The sequence below is a fragment of the Alnus glutinosa genome, chromosome 11 (genome assembly GCF_958979055.1).
Source record: "Alnus glutinosa chromosome 11, dhAlnGlut1.1, whole genome shotgun sequence".
Lineage (NCBI taxonomy): Eukaryota > Viridiplantae > Streptophyta > Magnoliopsida > Fagales > Betulaceae > Alnus > Alnus glutinosa.
The window spans coordinates 3,407,441-3,428,398 of record NC_084896.1 but is presented as its reverse complement, the minus strand read 5'-3'; the positions used below and the strand labels follow the sequence as shown (position 1 = coordinate 3,428,398).

The following is a 20,958-nucleotide window of genomic DNA, read 5'->3' as shown; positions in this document are numbered from 1 at the left end:
TGGTTGAGATATATCTGTTGGACCACATTTTATTGTTTTGTCTTTGATTTTAACTTGGTCCCTTGTAGTTGTAGGTTGCTCCAAGAAATATAAAGCCTCAATCACTACCATGTTGTTGAGATGGAAGACAGTCCATGTGATCCTTTAAATGCTTGTGTCTTTCAAATGCCTATACACCACTCATTCCACATGTAAGAGACTTTCACAAGTTAATCATATCTATTATCTATATATACATACACGTAACACATCATTCCATAGCCAAACTCAAGTCGATCTTCACATCCTCTGCTATCAAATCCTTTACTTTCTCTTCACTTTTTGTTGCTGATCTTCACTGCCTTTTTCAGAAACAACATACATAGATAGCAATGGCTATTCGTTTGCCTGGTATTACACATGCTAAGCATATTCTTCGCCGATCAAACTCATTTGCAAAGAAAGCAGCTTCAACATTTACAGATGTTCCAAAAGGCCACCTTGCAATATACGTTGGAGAGAGCGAAAAGAAGCGATTCATAGTTCCAGTATCACTTCTGAACCAGCCTTCATTTCAAGAATTGCTAGGCATGGCTGAGGAAGAATTTGGATTTGATCATCCAATGGGAGGTCTCACAATTCCCTGCAGCGAAGATCTCTTCATTGGTCTCACTTCTTGCTTACATGAATTGTTGTAATACATGAACAAGCAGTGCCAATTTTGTAAATCCATGTATATTCTTCATTTGATTTTACTAGAAGAAGAGATGGGGATTAACTACCTATCCTGAGTTTTTCTAATCGAATCATTGCAGTTACTCTTACACCCTTCTCACAGTCTCCTCAGTTTAAATTGATCTTTTCATTCTGTGACATTTCAATCCCCTTAAATTTTGTTTGATTTGGCATGTTTTTTCTATGGATAACAGTCTATCTAATGGGCATTGATTTTGATGGTTTCTTCTACTATCTGCCACAATCTTGTCTTCTTCAAAAGAATGAGCAACCTTCTTGGACATTTGTATGAAATCGACAAGAAAAAGTATAATTTTTAATGGAAAACCAAACACAAAGTTAAGACCTTTCAAAACTTTAACTTGTTCATTTATATTTTTCCTCAAATTTTCTCATGGATCCTTATTTTTTGTTCTCAGTTATTTTTTAACTGGGTGAAAAGATTATCTGCGTATCTTGTGTGTGGCTCTCGTTTATTTTTTCTTTGATACCACATCCAATTATAGCATTTGTTAATACGTTAATTCAAAATCAAAGGAATAAACAAGAAACATGTGCAATAGATTTGCATAGGAGGTGTGCAAATAATATTATGCTGAGAAGAAATGACCCAAGTTAAACTTTGAATCATCCTACAACAGGTAGGTAAATTTCTTTGGGTTGCACAATGAGGTTGCCTTTCCTTCCCTTAAAACAGGAATAAATCATAAATCTCTAGTATAAAACAAAAAGATCATGCATCCTTAAAAATTGGTAACTATTTATCCTAAAGGCATGTCATACGAGAGTCTAATTTGGTCCCCAATAACATATTTCTTGTGCATAATTTCTTCACAAGAATATATAACTCGGGTCCAGACTAATCTCTGAAATTGAGGTGGAGTCTGTTCTGAAACACAAGTTTTCCTTAAGTTATCAATTGACTTTATAGCATTTAACAGTTACTGATCAAAGTTGAGTAATCCATAAGCCTAAAGTTTAGCCTTTTGATAAGCCAATAAATAAATAGAATTTCGAAACAGCTTCCTAACACAAAATTGATAGACACTAAAGTTCTAATTTCTTTTTGATTGGATGTGGTGCAAACCAAAACCTGGCTCAGTTTTAATGATTTCATCATTTGGTTTTAATTGAATTTTGTGTACTATGGAGAAACTTTCTGAGTAATTAAAAAAAAAAAATGTTCTAATGAACCGCTGAAAATGACTATCATCCATAGAAAAGCATGCAAAATTAAATTAAATAGAAGGGCTTAGAAATATCATAGAATCTTAAGAGAGTCAATTTAAACTAAAAGGTAATCTCAGTTTTACATTTGTAAGGACAATGTTAGAGAAACTGCAAGAATTCTATTTGTAGCATTTTTAGTGGTTAATCAACCACATCACTTGTTCTACCAAGGAATAAATATAGAATACGCACGGATTTACAAAACTGTCTCTGCTATTCTATGTTAGTGCTGCGTATCAGAATTCATGTAAGCTAGAAGTGAGATCAATGAAGATGTCTTCACTGCAAGGAATTGTGAGACCACCCATTGGATGATGGAATCCAAATTCCTCCTCAGCCTTGTTTAGCAATTCTTGAAATGAAGGCTGGTTCAAGAATGATATGGGAACTACAAATCGCTTCTTTTCACTCTCTCCAACATATACTGCTAGGTAGCCTTTTGGAACATCAGCAAATCTTGAAGCTGCTTGCTTTGCAAATGAGTTTGACCGGCGGAGAATGTGCTTAGCATGTGCAATACCAGGTAAGCGAAAAGCCATTTCTATCTATCTGTATTATTGCTCAAAAGGAAGGTGGAGATCACAAATGAAAGCTGAAAAGGGAGAAGAAAGTAAGGATTTGATATCAGAGGATCAAGACTTGATCTGGCTGTGAAAGGTTATCTTCATATTTATAACTATAGATGAGTAGTGTGTTAAGTCCCTGAAATGTGGAGCGAGTGGTGTAGAGGGATCCAGGTGGGGTTGGTGAGAGACATAGCATTTGAAGGATCACATGGACCTGTCCTTCTACTCATCATGAAGAAATTGGTAGTGATTGAGACTTTGGAACACGCTGAGTACAAGCCACAAGCATTTGCTGGGAGAACAACCTACAAGGGACCCTTGTTGAAAGCAAAGATATGTGGATTGGAGAAAAATTTGCACCAACTGGCTGACCTCCCGCTATGAAAGACAGGGTTAGACATATAGTTGGGACCAGAGAAATTCTCCAAGATCACGCAAACCTAACTCGTATCTCTACAACAAGTTTAACCTCAATGAAATTTGGATGCTGGAAAAAGAAAAGTTATCTGTATCAGCAAATACTCTGCAGATTTTCTCAACGGAGTAAAGAAATATTGATTTGTGTTTAAAAATGAAAATGAAAATGAAATTTCCAATTGTTAGAAACATGAGAATACATTGATGATCAGGGATTGAGGTGAGGAAAGGAAATGTAGTCATTGCCTCACAACCTAATTTACCGACATTTTCTTAATTTTCCTTTATCTAATGAGTTTGAGGACAAACCCCCATGGAGAGCACATGAAGTATGTCCTACAAGTATTCATAGCTGGAGCAACCCTACATATCTCAAACAAGTATTGCATTGTAAGTGATGAAATTATTGCAAGCAACTGTAACAATCATCAGTAGACATGTCAAATTTTAGGTGCTGACTATTGGGACAACAAGTTTCTTCTCTTCTTTTTCTCCATTTTTGTTCACTTTTGTTATGATCTCATAATCTGTTAGGATTGTCGAGACTATGCGATTTAGTTAAAAGTAAAGAGAAAATAGAGAGAAAACACAAAGAGTTCATGTGATTCGGCAATGTGCTTATAGGAACGAGTGGCTAATTTTTCCTCTAAACTCCGCCCATGTGGCCTTCATACTTCTGAATATTAGCCGCCATTTCTAACATAATCAAAGTAAGGGATAGTAACAACCTCGGCCTCTTAAGATAGAATTCCTCTTGTCATTTATTGATAATCCTCCCAAGGATCTCTTCTTCAGCAAAACAGCACATCTAAAATTAAACTATTTGTTTCAACTGCATTGTTGAATATTACGCTGACAAACAACTTACTAGCTCAATTCTTTTAGCTAGATTAATATTCTAACAACTATCATCGATAGTTTACGGTTACAATGTGAAACAAAGGAGCTAAGGCATTAACCAATACATTAAAAAGAACTTCTAAGCAAAATATTTGCATGGAAAGCTTTGATTCCCAACTTTTGTTAAAGAAGAAAAAGAATTTTACAATGATTTGTGAAAGAACCCAATGCTCTTAATTCAATATTGAAAAGATGGATTCTTGGGTCAATGGTGTTCTCGACACTACTCATTATCATGTCTCTTGAGCTTCTCCACATTGCCTTTAAATATGTGGCCTCTTGAGCCCTCCACATCTGCTGGAAAATATGCTTGGCCTGAACAGTGAAGGCAAATGGACATGTTCTTCAGATACTGCAGTACCTTCTGCTTAGCAACTTTCTCAACCGAGTGTGCATTTGCCAAATTTCTCCTTCTCCAGAAAGAGATGGAGTGCATGAGTTTACAAATCTGTTTTGATGATTGATCTCGGCTCCATGTATCACAATCTGTTTAAGCGAGAAGTGAGATCAGTAAGAACCTCTTCTCTGCAAGGAATTGTTAGACCACCCATTGGATGATCAAACCCAAATTCTTCTGCCGCCTCATTTAACAATTTCTGAAATGAAGGCTCATTTAGGTATGACATAGGTAGAATGAATCTCTTCTTCTGGTACTCACCAACATAGACTGCAAAGTAACCTTTCGGAACAATTTTAGTTGTGAAAGCTGCTTCTTTGCCGCTTAGAAAGGACCGGCGGAGAAGCTGCTTAACATGCATAATAGCAGGAACTCGAAGAGCCATTTCTATAAAAGCTTGACCCTCAGAAACGGCTTTGGAGAAAAAGGTGGATAAATGTTTACTAGTGGAGATAAGTGGACTTGATTTGGCTGTTGGAATAACATGTATGGCTATATATAGATGAAAGGAGGGATGCGAAAATCTCTGAAAATGTGAGTATGAGTATAGTGGGGTATTGGTGAGAGACAAAGGAATTTGAAGGATCACATGGTTTTGTCTTCCAACTCATCATCGAGAACTTGGTGCTGGTGGAAATTTGAAGACCTTATGTCCAACAATTTCTGGGGTGGTAACCTACAAGGGGACCCCACTTGAAGTTAAGAGATGTGGCTAGGAGGAACCTCCTGTGGAGTTATCATGTTATGTGGTCAGCATTGTCAATTGGAGTAAGTCTTAAAGGATGATCTAACATTGGGGACCATCAAAGGACATTTTTCAAGAGGGATCATATGGTTTTGCCTCTCTAAGTTTCATAAATTTTCATGCTCTAATCTGTATGTTGTTATTCATCAATCATGGCCTGTCACATAACAGAGCAAACTACAGACCCCACATTCTCTATTTACACTCCATTCTGATTAAACCAACCGACCTGTTGGACCAAATATTAACTAGTAGGGACAAATATGTGGACCAGGTACATATCAAATTCCACACAAACAAGTTATCACTTCATGTGAAGATGTTGCTTAATACAAAAAGCAAAAGAATTGGAAAGAAAATGATTGAATAGGAAAACAAAACCACCCTAGCATGTTATGTTGTAGATGATTCTAACTTCTCAATGAGCTATGTATCTGATGAGGAAAGTTTTTAATTCTATTTGGTCAATGCAGGAGTTTCTATTGGTGGACCATTACCAGATAATCCACAATGATCAACTATAACAGACTTCACCTTCAAGATATATACTAAATGCCTAAGATGTGTGATTTTAATGATTGGATTGAATGCTAAGTGATGACCATGGCTGATATAGATGAAAAAGTTCCTAGACCATCACGTCAAGGACAATATCAGCTGAGTCATTCATGTTTTTTAATTCCTTCAAAACACAATTCTAGTTATAAACCACTAGGTCCAACTAAGGGAGAAAATCTGTAGAATTGTTCTTTAAAAAAAATTTAAAAAAAAAAAAAAAAATTGCGGAGAAAAAGCGGAAGCAATAGAAAAAAAAAAAGGGACACAAGAGACTTTGGGGTGGTTTGACCTTAGAGGCTTATGTCCACTACTTGTAATTTTTCTAAGGGCTACGTTATGCTCTTATTCACCTGATGATTTTACAATTCAAATAGCACTTATTTATAGGAGAAATGTGGTATGTGGAGTGAATGCAAATAAAGTAATCAAATCACTAAGATTTGCTTACAATCACACATACATGTAAACATTCTAATAAGGAAATAACAGAGCATCTCATTCATTAGCTTCCATGCCTTACAAAGTTACCGTGGCTACATTCCAACCTGGGATCACAAGATATCAATTCCAATGTAAATCCGAAGTTTCACTTGGCCTGTTCTAGCACCCAACCTGATGTCACAAATGCCACCCCATCTGGTTGGAAAATTAATTTCAAATTTGGGGAGTGAACTTTAATGCCAAATTTGGGGAGTGAAAATTAATTTCAAATTAGTTTTGATGATTTCATCATTTGGTTTTAATTGAGTTTTGTGTACTATGGAGAAACTTTCTGAGTACTTCAAAAAAAAAATGTTCTAATGAACCGCTGAAAATGCTTACATAAGAAAGCTGCATAGATCGACCATCATCCATAGAAAAACATGAAAAATTAAACTAAATAAAAAGGCTCATAGAATCTTAAGAGGATCAATTTAAACTGAAAGGTAATCTCAGTTTTACATTTGTTAGGAGAATGTTGGAGAAACTGCAAGAATTCTATTTGTAGCATTTTTAGTGGGTAATCAACCCCCATCACTTCTTCTGCCTAGAATAAATAAAGAATACGCATGGATTTACAAAACCGTCTCTGCTATTCTATTTTAGTGCCACGTATTAGAATTCATGTAAGCTAGAAGTGAGATCAATGAAGATGTCTTCACTGCAAGGAATTGTGAGACCACCCATTTGATGATGGAATCCAAATTCCTCCTCAGCTTTGTTTAGCAATTCTTGAAATGAAGGCTGGTTCAAGAATGATATGGGAACTACAAATCGCTTCTTTTCACTCTCTCCAACATATACTGCTAGGTAGCCTTTTGGAACATCAGCAAATCTTGAAGCTGCTTGCTTTGCAAATGAGTTTGGCCGTCGGAGAATGTGCTTAGCATGTGTAATACCAGGTAAGCGAATAGCCATTTCTATCTATCTGTATTATTGCTCAGAAAGAAGGTGGAGATCACAAATGAAAGCTGAAAAGGGAGAAGAAAGCAAGGATTTGATATTAGAGGATCTGAAGACTTGATCTGGCTGTGAAAGGATATCTTCATATTTATAACTATTGATGAGTAGTGTGTTAAGTCCCTGAAATGTGGAGCGAGTGGTGAAGAGGGATCCAGGTGGGATTGGTGAGAGACATAGCATTTGAAGGATCACATGGACATGTCTTTCTACTCATCATGAAGAAATTGGTAGTGATTGAGACTTTGGAACATGCTGAGCACAAGCCACAAGCATTTGCTGGGAGAACAACCTACAAGGGACCTTGTTGAAAGCAAAGATATGTGGATTGTAGAAAAATTTGCACCAACTGGCTGACCTCCAGCTATGAAAGACAGGGTTAGACATATAGTTGGGACCAGAGAAAATCTCCTAGATCATGCAAACCTAACTCGTGTCTTTACAACAAGTTTAACCTCAATGAAATCTGGATGCTGGAAAAAGAAAAGTTATCTGTATCAACAAATACTCTGCAGATTTTCTCAACGGAGCAAAAAAGTATTCATTTGTGTCTAAAAATGAAAATGAAATTTCCAACTGTCAGAAACATGAGATCAGGGATTGAGGTGAGGAAAGGAAATGTAGTCATGTCCTCCCAACCTAATTTACCGACATTTTCTTAATTTTCCTTTATCCAATGAGTTTCAGGACAAACCCCCATGGAGATCACATGAAGTATGTCCTACAAGTAGTCACAGCTGGAGAAACCCTACATATCTCAAACAAGTATTGCATTGTAAGTGATGAAATTATTACAAGCAACTGTAACAATCATCAGTGACATGTCATATTTTAGGTGCTAACTCCTGGGACAACAAGTTTCTTCTCTTTTTTTTCTCCATTTTTGTTCACTTTTGTTATGATCTCATAATCTATTAGGATTGTCGAGACTATGCGATTTAGTTAAAAGTAAAGAGAAAAATAGAGAGAAAACACAAAGAGTTCATGTGGTTCGGCAGTGTGCTTACGTCTACAGGAACGAGTGGCTAATTTTTCCTCTAAACTCCGCCCATGTGGCCTTTATACTTATGAATATTAGCCACCATTTCTAACATAATCAAAGTAAGGGATAGTAACAACCTCGGCCTCATAAGATAGAATTCCTCAGGTCATTTACTGATAATCCTCCCATGGGTCTCTTCTACAGCAAAAAAGCAGATCTAAAATTAAACTATTTGTTCCAACTGCATTGTTGAATATTACGCAGACAAACAGCTTATTTGCCCAATTCTTTTAGCTAGATTAATATTCTAACAATTATCATAGATAGTTTAAGGTTACAATGTGAAACAAAGGAGCTAAGGCATTAACCAATACATTAAAAAGAACTTCTATGCAAATATTTGCATGGAAAGCTTTGATTCCCAACTTGTGTTATAGAAGAAAAAGAATTTTACAATGATTTGTGAAAGAACCCAATGCTCTTAATTAAATATTGAAAAGATGGATTCTTGCGTCAATGTTGTTCTCAACACCACTCATTATCATGTCTCTTGAGCTTCTCCACATTGCCTTTAAATATGTGGCCTCTTGAGCCCTCCACATCTGCTGGAAAATCTGCTTGGCCTGAACAGTGAAGGCAAATGGGCATGTTCTTCAGATACTTTAGTATCTTCTGCTTCGCAAATTTCTCAACCGAGTGTGCATTTGCCAACTTTCTCCTTCTCCAGAAAGAGATGGAGTGCATGAGTTTACAAATCTGTTTAGCTGATTGATCTCGGCTCCATGTATCACAATCTGTTTAAGCGAGAAGTGAGATTAGTAAGAACCTCTTCTCTGCAAGGAATTGTTAGACCACCCATTGGATGATCAAACCCAAATTCTTCTGCCGCCTCATTTAACAATTTCTGAAATGAAGGCTCATTTAAGTATGACATAGGTAGAATGAATCTCTTCTTCTGGTACTCACCAACATAGACTGCAAAGTAACCTTTTGGAACAATTTTAGTTGTGAAAGCTGCTTCTTTGCCGCTTAGAAAGGACCGGCGGAGAAGCTGCTTAACATGCATAATAGCAGGAACTCGAAGAGCCATTTCTGTAAAAGCTTGACCTTCAGAAACGGCTTTGGAGAAAAAGGTGGATAAATGTTTACTAGTGGAGATAAGTGGACTTGATTTGGCTGTTGGAATAACATGTATGTGTATATATAGATGAAAGGAGGGATGGGAAAATCTCTGAAAATGTGAGTATGAGTATAGTGGGTATTGGTGAGAGACAAAGGAATTTGAAGGATCACATGGTTTTGTCTTCCAACTCATCATCGAGAACTTGGTGCTGGTGGAAATTTGAAGACCTTGTGTCCAACAATTTCTGGGGTGGTAACCTACAAGGGGACCACACTTGAAGTTAAGAGATGTGGCTAGGAGGAACCTCCTGTGGAGCTATCATGTTATGTGGCCAGCATTGTCAATTGGAGTAAGTCTTAAAGGAAGATCTAACATTGGGGACCATCAAAGGACATTTTTCAAGAGGGATCATATGGTTTTGCCTCTCTAAGTTTCATAAATTTTCATGCTCTAATCTGTATGTTGTTATTCATCAATCATGTCCTGTCACATAACAGAGCAAACTACAGGCCCTACATTCTCTATTTACACTCCATTCTGATTAAACCAACCGACCTGTTGGACCAAATATTAACTAGTAGGGACAAAAATGTGGACCAGGTACATATCAAATTCCACACAAACAAGTTATCACTTCATGTGAAGATGTTGCTTAATACAAAAAACAAAAGAATTGGAAAGAAAATGATTGAATAGGAAAACAAAACCACCCTAGCATGTTATGTTGTAGATGATTCTAACTTCTCAATAATGAGCTATGTATCTGATGAAGAAAGTTTTTAATTCTATTTGGTCAATGCAGGAGTTTCTATTGGTGGACCATTACTAGATAATCCACAATGATCAACTATAACAGACTTCACCTTCAAGATATATACTAAATGCCTAAGATGTGTGATTTTAATGATTGGATTGAATGCTAAGTGATGACCATGGCTGATATAGATGAAAAAGTTCCTAGACCATCACGTCAAGGACAATATCATCTGAGTCATTCATGCTTTTTAATTCCTTCAAAACACAATTCTAATTATAAACCACTCGGTCCAACTAAGGGAGAAAATTCTGTAGAATTGTTCTTTAAAAAAAAAAAATTGTGGAGAAAAAGAGGAAGCAATAGAAAAAAGGGACACAAGAGACTTTGGAGTTTGGGGTGGTTTGGCCTTAGAGGCTTATGTCCACTACTTGAAATTTTTCTAAGGGCTACGTTATGCTCTTATTGACTTGATGATTTTACAATTCAAATAGCACCTATTTGTAGGAGAAATGGGTATGTGGAGTGAATGCAAATAAGGTAATCAAATCACTAAGATTTGCTCACAATCACACATACATGTAAACATTCTAATAAGGAAATAACAGAGCATCTCATTCATTAGCTTCCATGCCTTACAAAATCACCAGGGCTACATTCCAACCTGGGATCACAAGCTATCAATTCCAATGCAAATCCGAAGTTTCACTTGGCCTGTGCTAGCACCCAACCTGATGTCACAAATGCCAACCCATCTAGTTGGAAAATAAATTTCAAATTTGGGGAGTGAAACATTAGAGTGTCGGAGGCCTCCACACGTTGAGATATCATTGAACTCTGTTAGAAGAGTTATTAGGGTTTGTGAGAGTCATCAAATGAAATTGCCTTGATTTCCATGTAAATCACTACGTAACTTTGGAGTTAAAATTCAAACTCATTGCATTTGCTCTATACCATGTAAATCGCTGCATAACTTATTCCAAAAGCTTAAGCTAATATGAAATTGTAAATTTAATTATTTAAGTAATATTTTAACAAGAAATAAACAAGAGACACTGATAATGTATAAAAAAGAAAATTGCAATGATTCTATTTAACAGTTTCTTCAAATGGAAAGATTCTTTTTTCTGCCAAATAGCAGAAAACAAGGACAAAAAAAATAAAAAAAAATAAAGGTTCTACAACATGTTGTCTGTGTCCTGCTATACAAAATTGCCTCAATGGTAGATTGAGCGCATTCTCTTATGAGCCACTCAAGCGAGAAGTGACATCAATGAAAGTGTCTACTCTACAGGGAATAGTCAAACCACCCATTGGATGATTAAACCCAAATTCTTCTTCAGCCTTTCTTAGCAAATCTTGAAATGAAGGTTGGTTTAAGTAGGACACGGGAACCACAAATCTTTGTTTCTGCTTTTCTCCAACATAGACAGCAAGGAAGCCTCTTGGTACATCTGATGATGTTGAAGCTGCTCTAGATGCAGTCAAAGTAGACATCCGGACAATTTGCTTTGCAAGAGTAACAACTGGCAAACGAATTACTCCCATGGTTTTGTGTTTATATGTATTTTCATAATAGAATGAAGAAAGAGATCCTAGAGGATTTGTTCTTTCAAGAAAAGCTATCAATAGAGAATAGTGTGAAGGCTTGAGTTGGTTGTAAGCATAGATAGATGTGTATTTATAGATGAAAATGGTATGTGGGAAATCCTCTAAAATTCGATGTGTGTGGCCAAGAGGCATTTGTTGGGATTATGTAATTAGGACATATAATGAGCCTATCACATGGTTCTGTCTGCCAACTAATCAGCACAGGTTGGCCTGCAAAATTTTGTGTTATTATGTTGATAAACACTATGCCCTACAATTTTCAAGATAAGCCAATGAAGGACCAGCCAAAGATTGGAAGAAAAGCTGGATACTCATGTTGATATGAGAGAAAAACTAAGCTACCATTGGACAGAGGACAAACTTAAGACATGAGGTGGCGTATGTTCATTTTTGAAGGGACAATAAATAACTAGGATGGAAGATGAAATAGTAAAGACCAGTTACAATAGGAAAGTAAAATATTTACAAAGGAGAAGTAAAGCTTTGAAGAGGGTTCTAAGGGGGAAGTTCAAGAAAGCCATGGATGTGACAGATTTCCCTTCCAAGATTCAGTTCACCCAATTTCAGATGATAATCTCTGTCCAAATGAACTGACTTCAACATCTCTTCCTCCTGCTTCTCATCCCACAAACCAAACCTAGGATGTAAACTAAGAAATGAGAATACAGTCTACTCAAGGCCTATTTCGATCATATAAACCAGCAACAATGTCTGTTAACAAATGATCTCTTATCTCCTGTCCTTGTTTAACCACAAAACTCTATGTTATAATATTAATTAAATGATTAATTTTATTATTTCCTCTCATCTTAAGCTTTCATAATAAGTGGTGATATAACATGGTGTCAGAGTAAAGGCCCTGACTTAATACTCTATGATGTGTAGTCTTCCATTATGGACCGCACTTTTTGTTCGTGTCAATTAAGGGACCAAGCAAGGATTCCACTTCCCTTGTCAAATGGTAGACATCAAATTGGCACTCTAGTCGCAGATAGCGAGACTATGCACATGAGGTTGCTGGTAATGTAATGCAATGGCAATCCAATTAAGTCCAATGTCCAAATATTAATGCATTAGCTCCTCTGCATTATACAATCGAAGTCATTATGAAAGCTTGTATGACATTTCTGCCAAAGAGAACAATTTATATGTAAGAAAGAAAGGTACTGTATTTTATATATTTGCATGGAGAGTTTACTACTAAACTTCATTGCAGAAAAATGCAAAATTTTACAATGAATAATGGAATAACCCAAATCTCTTAATTCAAAATTGAAGAGACAGATTTTGGTCAATGGTGTCAAACAGTTCATGTTTAACAGACCACAATTTTCATGTCCATCTCGATTGTGAGCCATTACCAGTGCCTAGAAATAAAAGATGCTTGTAGAATTGGAACTCCTCCTGGTGGGTTTCTCCAATGTGAACAGCGTTGGCCTTCTGATAGATCGTGACCTTGGTCCTTGAGTCATCTGCACTCATTGGAAAATATGCTTAACCGGAATGATCCTGGGCGAATGGATTCCCAAACTGTTATCTTCTTGAGAAACTTCAGTCATTTCTGTCATGTGGGTAGACATTTCCTGCTCTGCCCCTTCTGCCATAGAGATGAAATGTTGATCAAGCCTAGTGCGCCCTGCACTAAAATGCATTTAAGCGAGAAGTGAGACTGATGAAGATGTCTTCTCTGCAGGGAATTGTGAGACCACCCATCGGATGATCAAACCCAAATTCTTCCTCAACCTTGCTTAGCAGTTCTTGAAATGAAGGCTCATTCAGGTATGATGTAGGTACCACAAATCGCTTCTTCTGATCCTCTCCAACATATACTGCAAAGTAGCCTTTTGGAACACTTTTAGCAAGACCAGAAACAGACCTGCAGACAATCTTCTTAGCGTGCATTATACCAGGCAGAAGAGCCATTTGTGTTTATATTATGACTATGGAAGAGGCTGTAGTTCACAAATGACTTTGGAGAAGGAAGGAAATATTTGCTACAAGAGGATACTGAGGATATGATTTGGCTGTGGAATATGCCTAAATCGTGTTTGTATTTATAGATGGAAGCTAGGTTGTCTAAGAAAATCTCTGAAATGTGTGTGAGTGGTGTGGAGGCAATCTGGTGGGAATTAGTCAGAAAAACAAGCACTCAAAGGATCACATGGTAATGTTCTCAAAATCATCATAGAGAAATTGGTAGTGAATGAGACGGTATAGTTGGTGGAGGACATTATGAGTCTATGACCAACCATCGTTTTCTTGGAGAACAAACCACAACGGACCCACTTGAAATCAAAAAGAAAACAGATATGAACCAGGGACAATTCTTGTGGACACAATTGGATATGGAAGCCTTGGAAGGACATGCTTGAGACATGTAGGTCTTTTTTTTCTTGACAGAAATATACTTCAGACTTTCTTCACCATGTTAGAATGAACAACCTTGGAACTGTAAACTCACCATTACACTTCAAACTGTAAAAAACAAAAAAAACAAAAAAATCAGTAGATATCTACAATTACAAACAAAACTTCGGGGGCAGAAGACAAGTGCATTTAATAACATGTCGTGGGCCAAAATCAGCGGCATTGGTTGCTTTAGTACATTGGCTGCACGGGATACCCTTGTAGTTGTGAAGAGCATGCATTTGATGCTACAGTACTACGACAAAACCCTGCGAAGAGCACAAGGAGTGTGTCCTACGGGGTAGTCCCCATGGATTTAATAACATGTCGTGGGCCAAAATCAGCGGCATTGGTTGCTTTAGGACATTGGCTGCACGGGATACCCTTGTGAAGAGCATGCATTTGATGCTACAGTACTCCGACAAACCCCTGTGAAGAGCACAAGGAGTGTGTCCTACGGGTAGTCCCCATAGAAAGCCAAACCATTCAAAATAAACAACCAAATTTCAATTGTGACGGGGGAAATATTGCAAACATGATTTGCAGACATCTCAAATTTGGAAGGTGGGCATTGCCATCAGTAAAAGACAAAGCCATTGACCCCTTTCCTTTGCTTCTGATTTGAATTTATGATAATCAAATCATAATTATCCTGAATCTTTTTCTCTTTCAGTGAAATGTTGCATCCTAAAAATGATAAATTTGATAACATAACATATATATTCAAAGATTCTTAGAATCCAACTCGAGGGCCCTCTGAGCATATCTCAACATTCCCATGATCCATGCAACCAGCAAATGTGCTTGGCTTTCGGTCAGTGAATAAGTTAGGCAGGAGTTATCTAATCCTTCAAACTCACTAATAACAGGCCAATTGTTAGAGTCAAATGTCAGTAAACAGAGTGATGCAGGGTGAAGTGAAACAAGAATAAATTTGTCGTTTTCGTTTGTTTAGATTATTAGTTTTATTTGAATTTAATTATGGGCTTAGCCCAAAGTTTTAAGTTATTTGTTGTTCAATAATGGGCGTAGCCCAAAAGTAAGTCACATTAGCTTAGATTATTTGTTATTTAATAATGGGCTTGGCCCTTTGCCCAAAATTAGTCATATTAAGGTTAGGGTTAGGGTTTGTCTATGAGCCTATTTAAACATGATATTCTATTGAAATTAAAGCCAACCCAATGTTCCCATAATCCATGCAAGCATTATGCAGAGCCTCCACATGGGGAGACTGCATCTGCCCATCTCCATTACAGAGCCTCTCATTCATTAGTTTCCATGCCTAAGAGCATTTCTAGTGAACTAGCTAAAACGGCCTCTTAGCCAAATTTCAGCTAGATTTAAAATGACCCCTACAATGAACTCGCTTATGCTACAGTAATTAAGAGTTAGGTCACGTTTGATAGACAGAAATAGGTCTAAGAATAGAATAGCTATTCTGTCATATTAATTTGAACAAATCGAAAACTCATATTTAAAACGTAAAATTCAAAAAAGCGCAAAGTGTTGTGAAATATTTTTGCTAATTTTTTTAGCCTGCCTTCACTATATAAGTTCCTTCTTGATGTGAAAAATGTCTCTAGTATGGTTAGTATAACACCTAGAATACCAATTGCAACTAGTTGGAATACATAAAATGTCTGTAATCATTTCTCCAAAAGGCATATCATATATAGAAGAGCCCCACTTACATATTCTTGCCAAGAAATAATCGACATATATATCTCAACCTGTCATAAGAGGTGAGCCAGTCGTTGAGAAGTTGCTCCAATCCACTTATCTTTGATTTCTTTGTAGGTTGTTCTCCCAGAAAAGCAGCCCAAAATGTCTTCCAAGTTTTGATGTCTCGATCACAAACATGTCCTTGACGATGAGTTGGAAGACACATCCATGTGATCCTTTAAATGCTATTGTTTTGGACAAATGATCCCCACCCGAATGCCTCTACACCACTCACTCCTCATTTCATATACTTCAAATGCTTATATATACCTACACATATCATTCCGTAGCCAAACCAAGTCCTTACATCCTCTGCTCTCAAATCCTTTACTTTCTTCTCCCTTTTCATTTGTGATCTATCTTCACCATCTTTCTCGGCAGATAGCAATGGCTATTCGTTTGCCTGGTATTATAAATGCTAAGAACATTCTCCGCCGGTCAAACTCATTTGCAAAGAAAGCAGCGTCATCATTTATAGATGTTCCAAAAGGCCATCTTGCAATATATGTTGGAGAGAGCAAAAAGAAGCGATTCGTAGTTCCAGTATCACTTCTGAACCACCCTTCATTTCAAGAATTGCTAGGCATGGCTGAGGAAGAATTTGGATTCGATCATCCAATGGGTGGCCTCACAATTCCCTGCAGTGAAGACTTATTCATTGGTCTCACTTCTTGCTTACATCAATTGTTGTAATACATAAACAAGCAAGTCCAATTTTGTAAATTCTCTATTTGTTTTTGACAGAAAAATAGATCCGCTATAAATTTTACCAATTGAATTATTGCAGTTCCTCTCACATTCTCTATTTATTTTTAATTAATTTGAATGAGTGATAATGAGAGATTAGCTATAAAATTTATTTGATCAAATAAAAATTAAGCTGCTTAATTACTTATTCAATTAGATAAATCTATCACAATTACCTAATTAAATTCTTTTAAATTAAACAAATAATTTGAGAACAATCTAATTCAAAAATTGACTAGTTTCCTGAAGGAAGAAAAAAAACTAAAAATTAAAAAAAAAAAAAAAAAAAACGGATAGTTCATGGCATTCATACACGTGGCTTGCGAGAACACTAAACACTACCGGGCTGTACCGGACACTCATTTGTAAGGAGTAAACACTCGCGTGCCTGAGCCCTCTTCCCCACAACCACCATTCCTCGTCGTGCCCTAATTTCCCCATTCTGCGACGCCCTCTCCCCGACATCCTCCATTCTCAGGCGAGTAGTCACACCCAGGAGGCCGCAAAGCTGACTTGCGACGCCGTCGTCCACAACACACCAACGGAGGCCGGAAGTTTCTCACCCAGGGGGCATTCTTGCGATTCGCCGAGTCTCCGTTCCGATCCGCGCTAAGGCGTACACCAACGAACTTGTCCAAACTGCTGTGAGTCATATAGTTTTCCTTTCAGCTATTCGTAGGCGTTTGGTGGGTTTTAGTCGTTGCATTTTTTGGCTGTTTCTCTGTCTTGATGGTGAATGGGTTGAAAAAACTACAATCAACACACACGTAAACCCTCGTAATCTATAACTTTTTTGGCAGCGCCGATCTCGCTGCTGCCGCCCAGCTCCCTTTTAAAGGTTTTTCTCTCTATCTCTCTCAAGTTTACTGTGATTTTGTCAGGTTTGTACATTTTTGTTTTGAGAAACAAAGTTTTGTACTTCTGATTCTGGGGTGTTTAATACTAATAAAAATGGAAGCTTTTGTTTTAGATAATAAATGCGAGTTATGAGGAGTAGCACTCAATCTTTCCGCCAGATTTTGGAACTTCCCGTGTAAATGAGGGACTGGTCTGAAAAATTCTTGGTAGTTTTGCTTCTACTTCCATCACCTGGTTGCCTTTTTCTCTGAATTTTGGAATCATTGCCGTGAGTACTCTGCTGTTTGTGTTGTCATTAGAATAAGTAAATCACTAGCATCTCCCACACGGCAGTGCCGCTCTGCAACAACACCACACTACAATTATGACCGTAAATTTTATTTCCTACCAGTTCTCCGCTGCTCCACCTTATTTACACCACCATCTCCACCATGGTGGCCTGTTAAAGCTTTTGGGTATACCATGTTGTGTGGTGTGGCACATTTGTGGGGCGATGCTTCTGCTTCTACAATGCTGAAATTTTTATATGATAGTAATTGATGTCAGATATCATGCTGGAGATATGGTTAAATAAGGCATAAGGTTCACAATTATTTGCCTAACTTTATTTACTATTGTTTGTTTGTTTATAACCTTGCGGTGTTTTTCTATACAATTACTCAGAATCTTGAATATGATGGTTTCTTTCAGCTGACTATGGTCCATCTTTTGAACTTTTCATATGAATGACTAACATCTCAGAAGATGAGAACACTGAGAGAAATTTCTTAAATCAAGTTAGCATACTCACGGCTGCTGTCTTATTCTTTTCGTTTATAACAGGTGGAGGAAAAACAAAATGTTTCTCAAAGTACAGTTGCCCTGGAATGTCATAATCCCTCCTGAAAACCTGGATGCAGAAGGATTAAAGCTTCAATCGTCAATTATTATTCGCCTGTTGGGCGACTTTGCTGCCAGAAAGGCCTCAAAGGATCTTGGATATCATCTTGCTGTCACAACTCTGGAGAGCATAGGAGAGGGGAGAGTAAGACAGCAAACTGGAGATGTTATCTTTCCAGTTGTTTTTAGCGCCCTCACCTTCAATCTGTACAGAGGAGAGATTGCAGAGGGGGTTGTCCACAGGGTACTCAAGCTTGGGGTCTTTTTGAGATGTGGGCCAATCGAAAACATTTATCTTGCTCATTCGAAAATGCCAGGTTACTGCTACGAGGGTGGGGAGAGTCCAGTGTTCCGGGACAACCAGTCGAAGATCGAAAGTAATGTTGTCATCCGTTTCATTGTGATTGGAACAATGTGGCTGGAGGCGGACAGGGAATTTCAAGCACTGGCCAGTTTGGAGGGCGATTATCTAGGACCAATTGCGTAGTGTTAGGATATATGTTTTATAAGTCGCGAGTAGGCTCTTTATTCAGCAATCTGAAGGAATTGAAGACTTACTGCTGAATACAATGAGAGCTCCTACGAGGTCCGCTCCTTCCTCAAAGCTGTTTCCAATCTCAGACAATCCCATGACAATTTGAGCCTGAGCTGATTCCAAGAAAGAAATTTGCTTTCAAGAACAAAGTGTCCGAGACAAAAGGTTGCACATCCATGGCTGCTGTGGTGATGCTTTTATTAAATTTGTGAATATGTATGTTTGTTGAGTGTTGTTGGATATCTAAGGTCACTGAAATATTTTGATATTGAGTACATTTCAATGGTATCATGTTCTAAATCAACAGTAGTTTTTCTTATAGTAGTGCAGTTTCAGATTATTTGCTTTGGAAGCTTTTATTTGTACCTTAAGATGTTACTGATTATATTTGAATGCACTTTCATTTACTTCTTTGGAAGCCTTTACATGTTATCCATGCTGCTTGCTTCTGGTTTTTCAACTTTAGTATGATAATATTATTTGATTTTTTGCCCCTTAATACAAAATTGTAGGGCGGAAGTTTTTGTTTTTTTCATTTGAATCCTTTTTGCTTTTTTCAGTTATTCTTTAATTATAGACTTATATATATATATTCTTTAATTATAGTCTTTTTCTTTATCAGAATTTGTGAAATAATGAATTTTCATTTAGGCTTGTGTTTGTGCTTCAGTTTTCCATTGCCTTGAAAATACAAAAATTTGCATACTTCCAAGTTCCAATAAATTGTTTTTTCTCTTTCTTTTATGTGGTTTCTGTTCTTAATTCTTACTAGTAGTCTAAGGGTCCGTTTTAGACTTGGTTTTAGAATGTGTTATTTTAAAACGTTTGTAATTTTAAAAAATGTTCATGTATTTGGTAAAGTTGTTATTTTGCCTCTAAAATTGTGAGTTTTTAAAAACGCACTCTCTAGATTGCGATTTAAAAATACAATTTTTTTTGCGTTTTTAAATAGTAATTTTAAAAAAATAAAGACTTTATTTTTTGCAATTTTACTTAAAAATTCGCTTATAACTTGCGAAATCACCAAGTCAATCAGACTCTAAAACATGCTTAGAGAGCGGGTTTTCAACAATTTTGGCTACAGGCCTAAAATTTAGCTTGAATTCATGTATATACGCACAATACATCAATACATGACACAATTAATCATGTATATGAAATATAGAGCAAAAAAGCATCGAGCCAAAATATATAAAGTTATGTAAAATGTTACATGTATTTTTAAGTCTACATTTTAAAATATGCACTTTCAAACGTAGCAATAAAAATCATTCATTTAAATTTAATGGTAATTTTTACTGTCACGTTAGGCAGTGTGCACTTGAAAATAAAATCCTCTCAATTTTCAAATGAAATAGATAATATCAATTTCATGGTCATAATTTAAAGTGTGTGCATCTAATGATGTACACGATGTCAATTTTGGCACGTCTTTTAAAAAGATTAAATAATGTGATATCATGTATAACATTATATTTACAAACTTTAAATCCTAACAAGAAAATGAATACTATCAATTTAAAGTGAAATGAATAGGATCTTTGTCCTTTGAGTTGGGAGTGCATGAAGCATTTCTCGTAAGTTATTTACCATGCAGTAAAATGCCTTACTATGTAGTTGTCATACGTGTTCAACGAAGTACAATTGGGGTTGAGAATGTGTTTATCTTTAATGCAATGATAGCATCAAATGAACTCACTAAATTCAGTTATAGGCTCGCGGGTCACTGGTTCATGTGAGCTTTTATTGAGTTGTTCATATTTGAAGTTTTTTACTCCATTGTCAACTCATTCATCTTTAATGATTATGTTATGTAGAATTATGCATGCCATCATAATGACCTTAAGCGTTTCAAGGTGAAAAATTGTGCATGTCCACACGCTATTGCAAATCGTGCTTGAAGCACTCTAAAGGCACGCTCAACATCCTTCGTTGCTAACTTTAGGGCTACAGCAAAATGTTTTCTCTTATGTCCTTGTAGAAATAAAATTGTTTTCACAAATGTTTCTCAACGTGGATATATGCTATCAACGAGGTAGTATCTCATTATATAGTTATGACCATTAATTGTGTAGTTGACAGGATAAGCACGCCCTTTAGCGAGGTCAAAAAATATAAAATACATTTCTAGCACGTTGATATCATTATAAGATCTAAGTAATCCAAAAAAACATATCATATCCAAATATCTTATAAAGTCATTGATTCCAAAATAATAGTTAGTTTGTAGATATGACCGAAATACATACATTGTTGCGAAGTTGAATAGTTCTTCCCTTTTTTGTGCATGCAATTAATACATCCCTAACATGTTTAGAAATCCACAGTTTTCGCTAACCACTAGCAATCTAGGCTATCTAGCGATGTCTTGATT

General features: G+C 36.7%; 9 protein-coding genes across 10 annotated transcripts; 3 read left to right on the top strand and 6 right to left on the bottom strand.

The window, feature by feature from the left end:
* Positions 1-236: 236 nt before the first annotated feature.
* Positions 237-780, top strand: LOC133881832 (auxin-induced protein 15A-like). The gene has a single exon (XM_062320878.1). It carries the CDS (start codon positions 372-374, stop codon positions 675-677), a length of 306 nt encoding a protein of 101 aa, XP_062176862.1. The 5' UTR covers positions 237-371; the 3' UTR covers positions 678-780.
* Positions 781-2,002: 1,222 nt separating this feature from the next.
* Positions 2,003-2,568, bottom strand: LOC133881840 (auxin-induced protein 15A-like). The gene has a single exon (XM_062320884.1). The coding sequence runs from the start codon at positions 2,481-2,483 to the stop codon at positions 2,181-2,183; it is 303 nt and encodes a 100-aa protein (XP_062176868.1). The 5' UTR covers positions 2,484-2,568; the 3' UTR covers positions 2,003-2,180.
* Positions 2,569-3,856: 1,288 nt separating this feature from the next.
* On the bottom strand, positions 3,857-4,690 carry LOC133881841 (auxin-responsive protein SAUR21-like). Its single transcript, XM_062320885.1, has one exon. It carries the CDS (start codon positions 4,607-4,609, stop codon positions 4,307-4,309), a length of 303 nt encoding a protein of 100 aa, XP_062176869.1. The 5' UTR covers positions 4,610-4,690; the 3' UTR covers positions 3,857-4,306.
* A 1,730-nt stretch (positions 4,691-6,420) lies between these two features.
* LOC133881844 (auxin-induced protein 15A-like) lies at positions 6,421-7,008 on the bottom strand. The gene has a single exon (XM_062320889.1). The coding sequence runs from the start codon at positions 6,923-6,925 to the stop codon at positions 6,623-6,625; it is 303 nt and encodes a 100-aa protein (XP_062176873.1). The 5' UTR covers positions 6,926-7,008; the 3' UTR covers positions 6,421-6,622.
* A 1,353-nt stretch (positions 7,009-8,361) lies between these two features.
* LOC133881825 (auxin-responsive protein SAUR23-like) lies at positions 8,362-9,690 on the bottom strand. The gene has a single exon (XM_062320869.1). The coding sequence runs from the start codon at positions 9,265-9,267 to the stop codon at positions 8,737-8,739; it is 531 nt and encodes a 176-aa protein (XP_062176853.1). The 5' UTR covers positions 9,268-9,690; the 3' UTR covers positions 8,362-8,736.
* A 1,241-nt stretch (positions 9,691-10,931) lies between these two features.
* Positions 10,932-11,477, bottom strand: LOC133881836 (auxin-responsive protein SAUR21-like). The gene has a single exon (XM_062320882.1). It carries the CDS (start codon positions 11,372-11,374, stop codon positions 11,069-11,071), a length of 306 nt encoding a protein of 101 aa, XP_062176866.1. The 5' UTR covers positions 11,375-11,477; the 3' UTR covers positions 10,932-11,068.
* A 1,161-nt stretch (positions 11,478-12,638) lies between these two features.
* LOC133881849 (auxin-responsive protein SAUR21-like) lies at positions 12,639-13,446 on the bottom strand. Its single transcript, XM_062320894.1, has one exon. The coding sequence runs from the start codon at positions 13,358-13,360 to the stop codon at positions 13,079-13,081; it is 282 nt and encodes a 93-aa protein (XP_062176878.1). The 5' UTR covers positions 13,361-13,446; the 3' UTR covers positions 12,639-13,078.
* Positions 13,447-15,885: 2,439 nt separating this feature from the next.
* Positions 15,886-16,353, top strand: LOC133881837 (auxin-induced protein 15A-like). The gene has a single exon (XM_062320883.1). The coding sequence runs from the start codon at positions 15,953-15,955 to the stop codon at positions 16,256-16,258; it is 306 nt and encodes a 101-aa protein (XP_062176867.1). The 5' UTR covers positions 15,886-15,952; the 3' UTR covers positions 16,259-16,353.
* Positions 16,354-16,653: 300 nt separating this feature from the next.
* LOC133881826 (DNA-directed RNA polymerase V subunit 7-like) lies at positions 16,654-18,969 on the top strand. 2 transcript variants are annotated; one of them, XM_062320871.1, is made up of 3 exons: positions 16,654-16,956; positions 17,113-17,150; positions 17,993-18,969. In XM_062320871.1, the coding sequence occupies exon 3, from the start codon at positions 18,009-18,011 to the stop codon at positions 18,534-18,536; it is 528 nt and encodes a 175-aa protein (XP_062176855.1). In that variant the 5' UTR covers positions 16,654-16,956; positions 17,113-17,150; positions 17,993-18,008; the 3' UTR covers positions 18,537-18,969. The 2 variants fall into 2 exon arrangements, with proteins under 2 accessions (XP_062176855.1, XP_062176854.1); XM_062320870.1 differs by lacking the exon at positions 17,113-17,150 and having other exon boundaries at positions 16,655-16,956.
* Positions 18,970-20,958: the final 1,989 nt, after the last annotated feature.

Excerpts from the sequence above, each read along its gene's own strand:
- LOC133881840 (XM_062320884.1), bottom strand. The coding sequence starts at position 2,483 with ATGGCTTTTCGCTTACCTGGTATTGCACATGCTAAGCACATTCTCCGC.
- LOC133881832 (XM_062320878.1), top strand. The coding sequence starts at position 372 with ATGGCTATTCGTTTGCCTGGTATTACACATGCTAAGCATATTCTTCGC.
- LOC133881849 (XM_062320894.1), bottom strand. The coding sequence starts at position 13,360 with ATGGCTCTTCTGCCTGGTATAATGCACGCTAAGAAGATTGTCTGCAGG.
- LOC133881841 (XM_062320885.1), bottom strand. The coding sequence starts at position 4,609 with ATGGCTCTTCGAGTTCCTGCTATTATGCATGTTAAGCAGCTTCTCCGC.
- LOC133881826 (XM_062320871.1), top strand. The coding sequence starts at position 18,009 with ATGTTTCTCAAAGTACAGTTGCCCTGGAATGTCATAATCCCTCCTGAA.
- LOC133881825 (XM_062320869.1), bottom strand. The coding sequence starts at position 9,267 with ATGATGAGTTGGAAGACAAAACCATGTGATCCTTCAAATTCCTTTGTC.
- LOC133881844 (XM_062320889.1), bottom strand. The coding sequence starts at position 6,925 with ATGGCTATTCGCTTACCTGGTATTACACATGCTAAGCACATTCTCCGA.
- LOC133881837 (XM_062320883.1), top strand. The coding sequence starts at position 15,953 with ATGGCTATTCGTTTGCCTGGTATTATAAATGCTAAGAACATTCTCCGC.
- LOC133881836 (XM_062320882.1), bottom strand. The coding sequence starts at position 11,374 with ATGGGAGTAATTCGTTTGCCAGTTGTTACTCTTGCAAAGCAAATTGTC.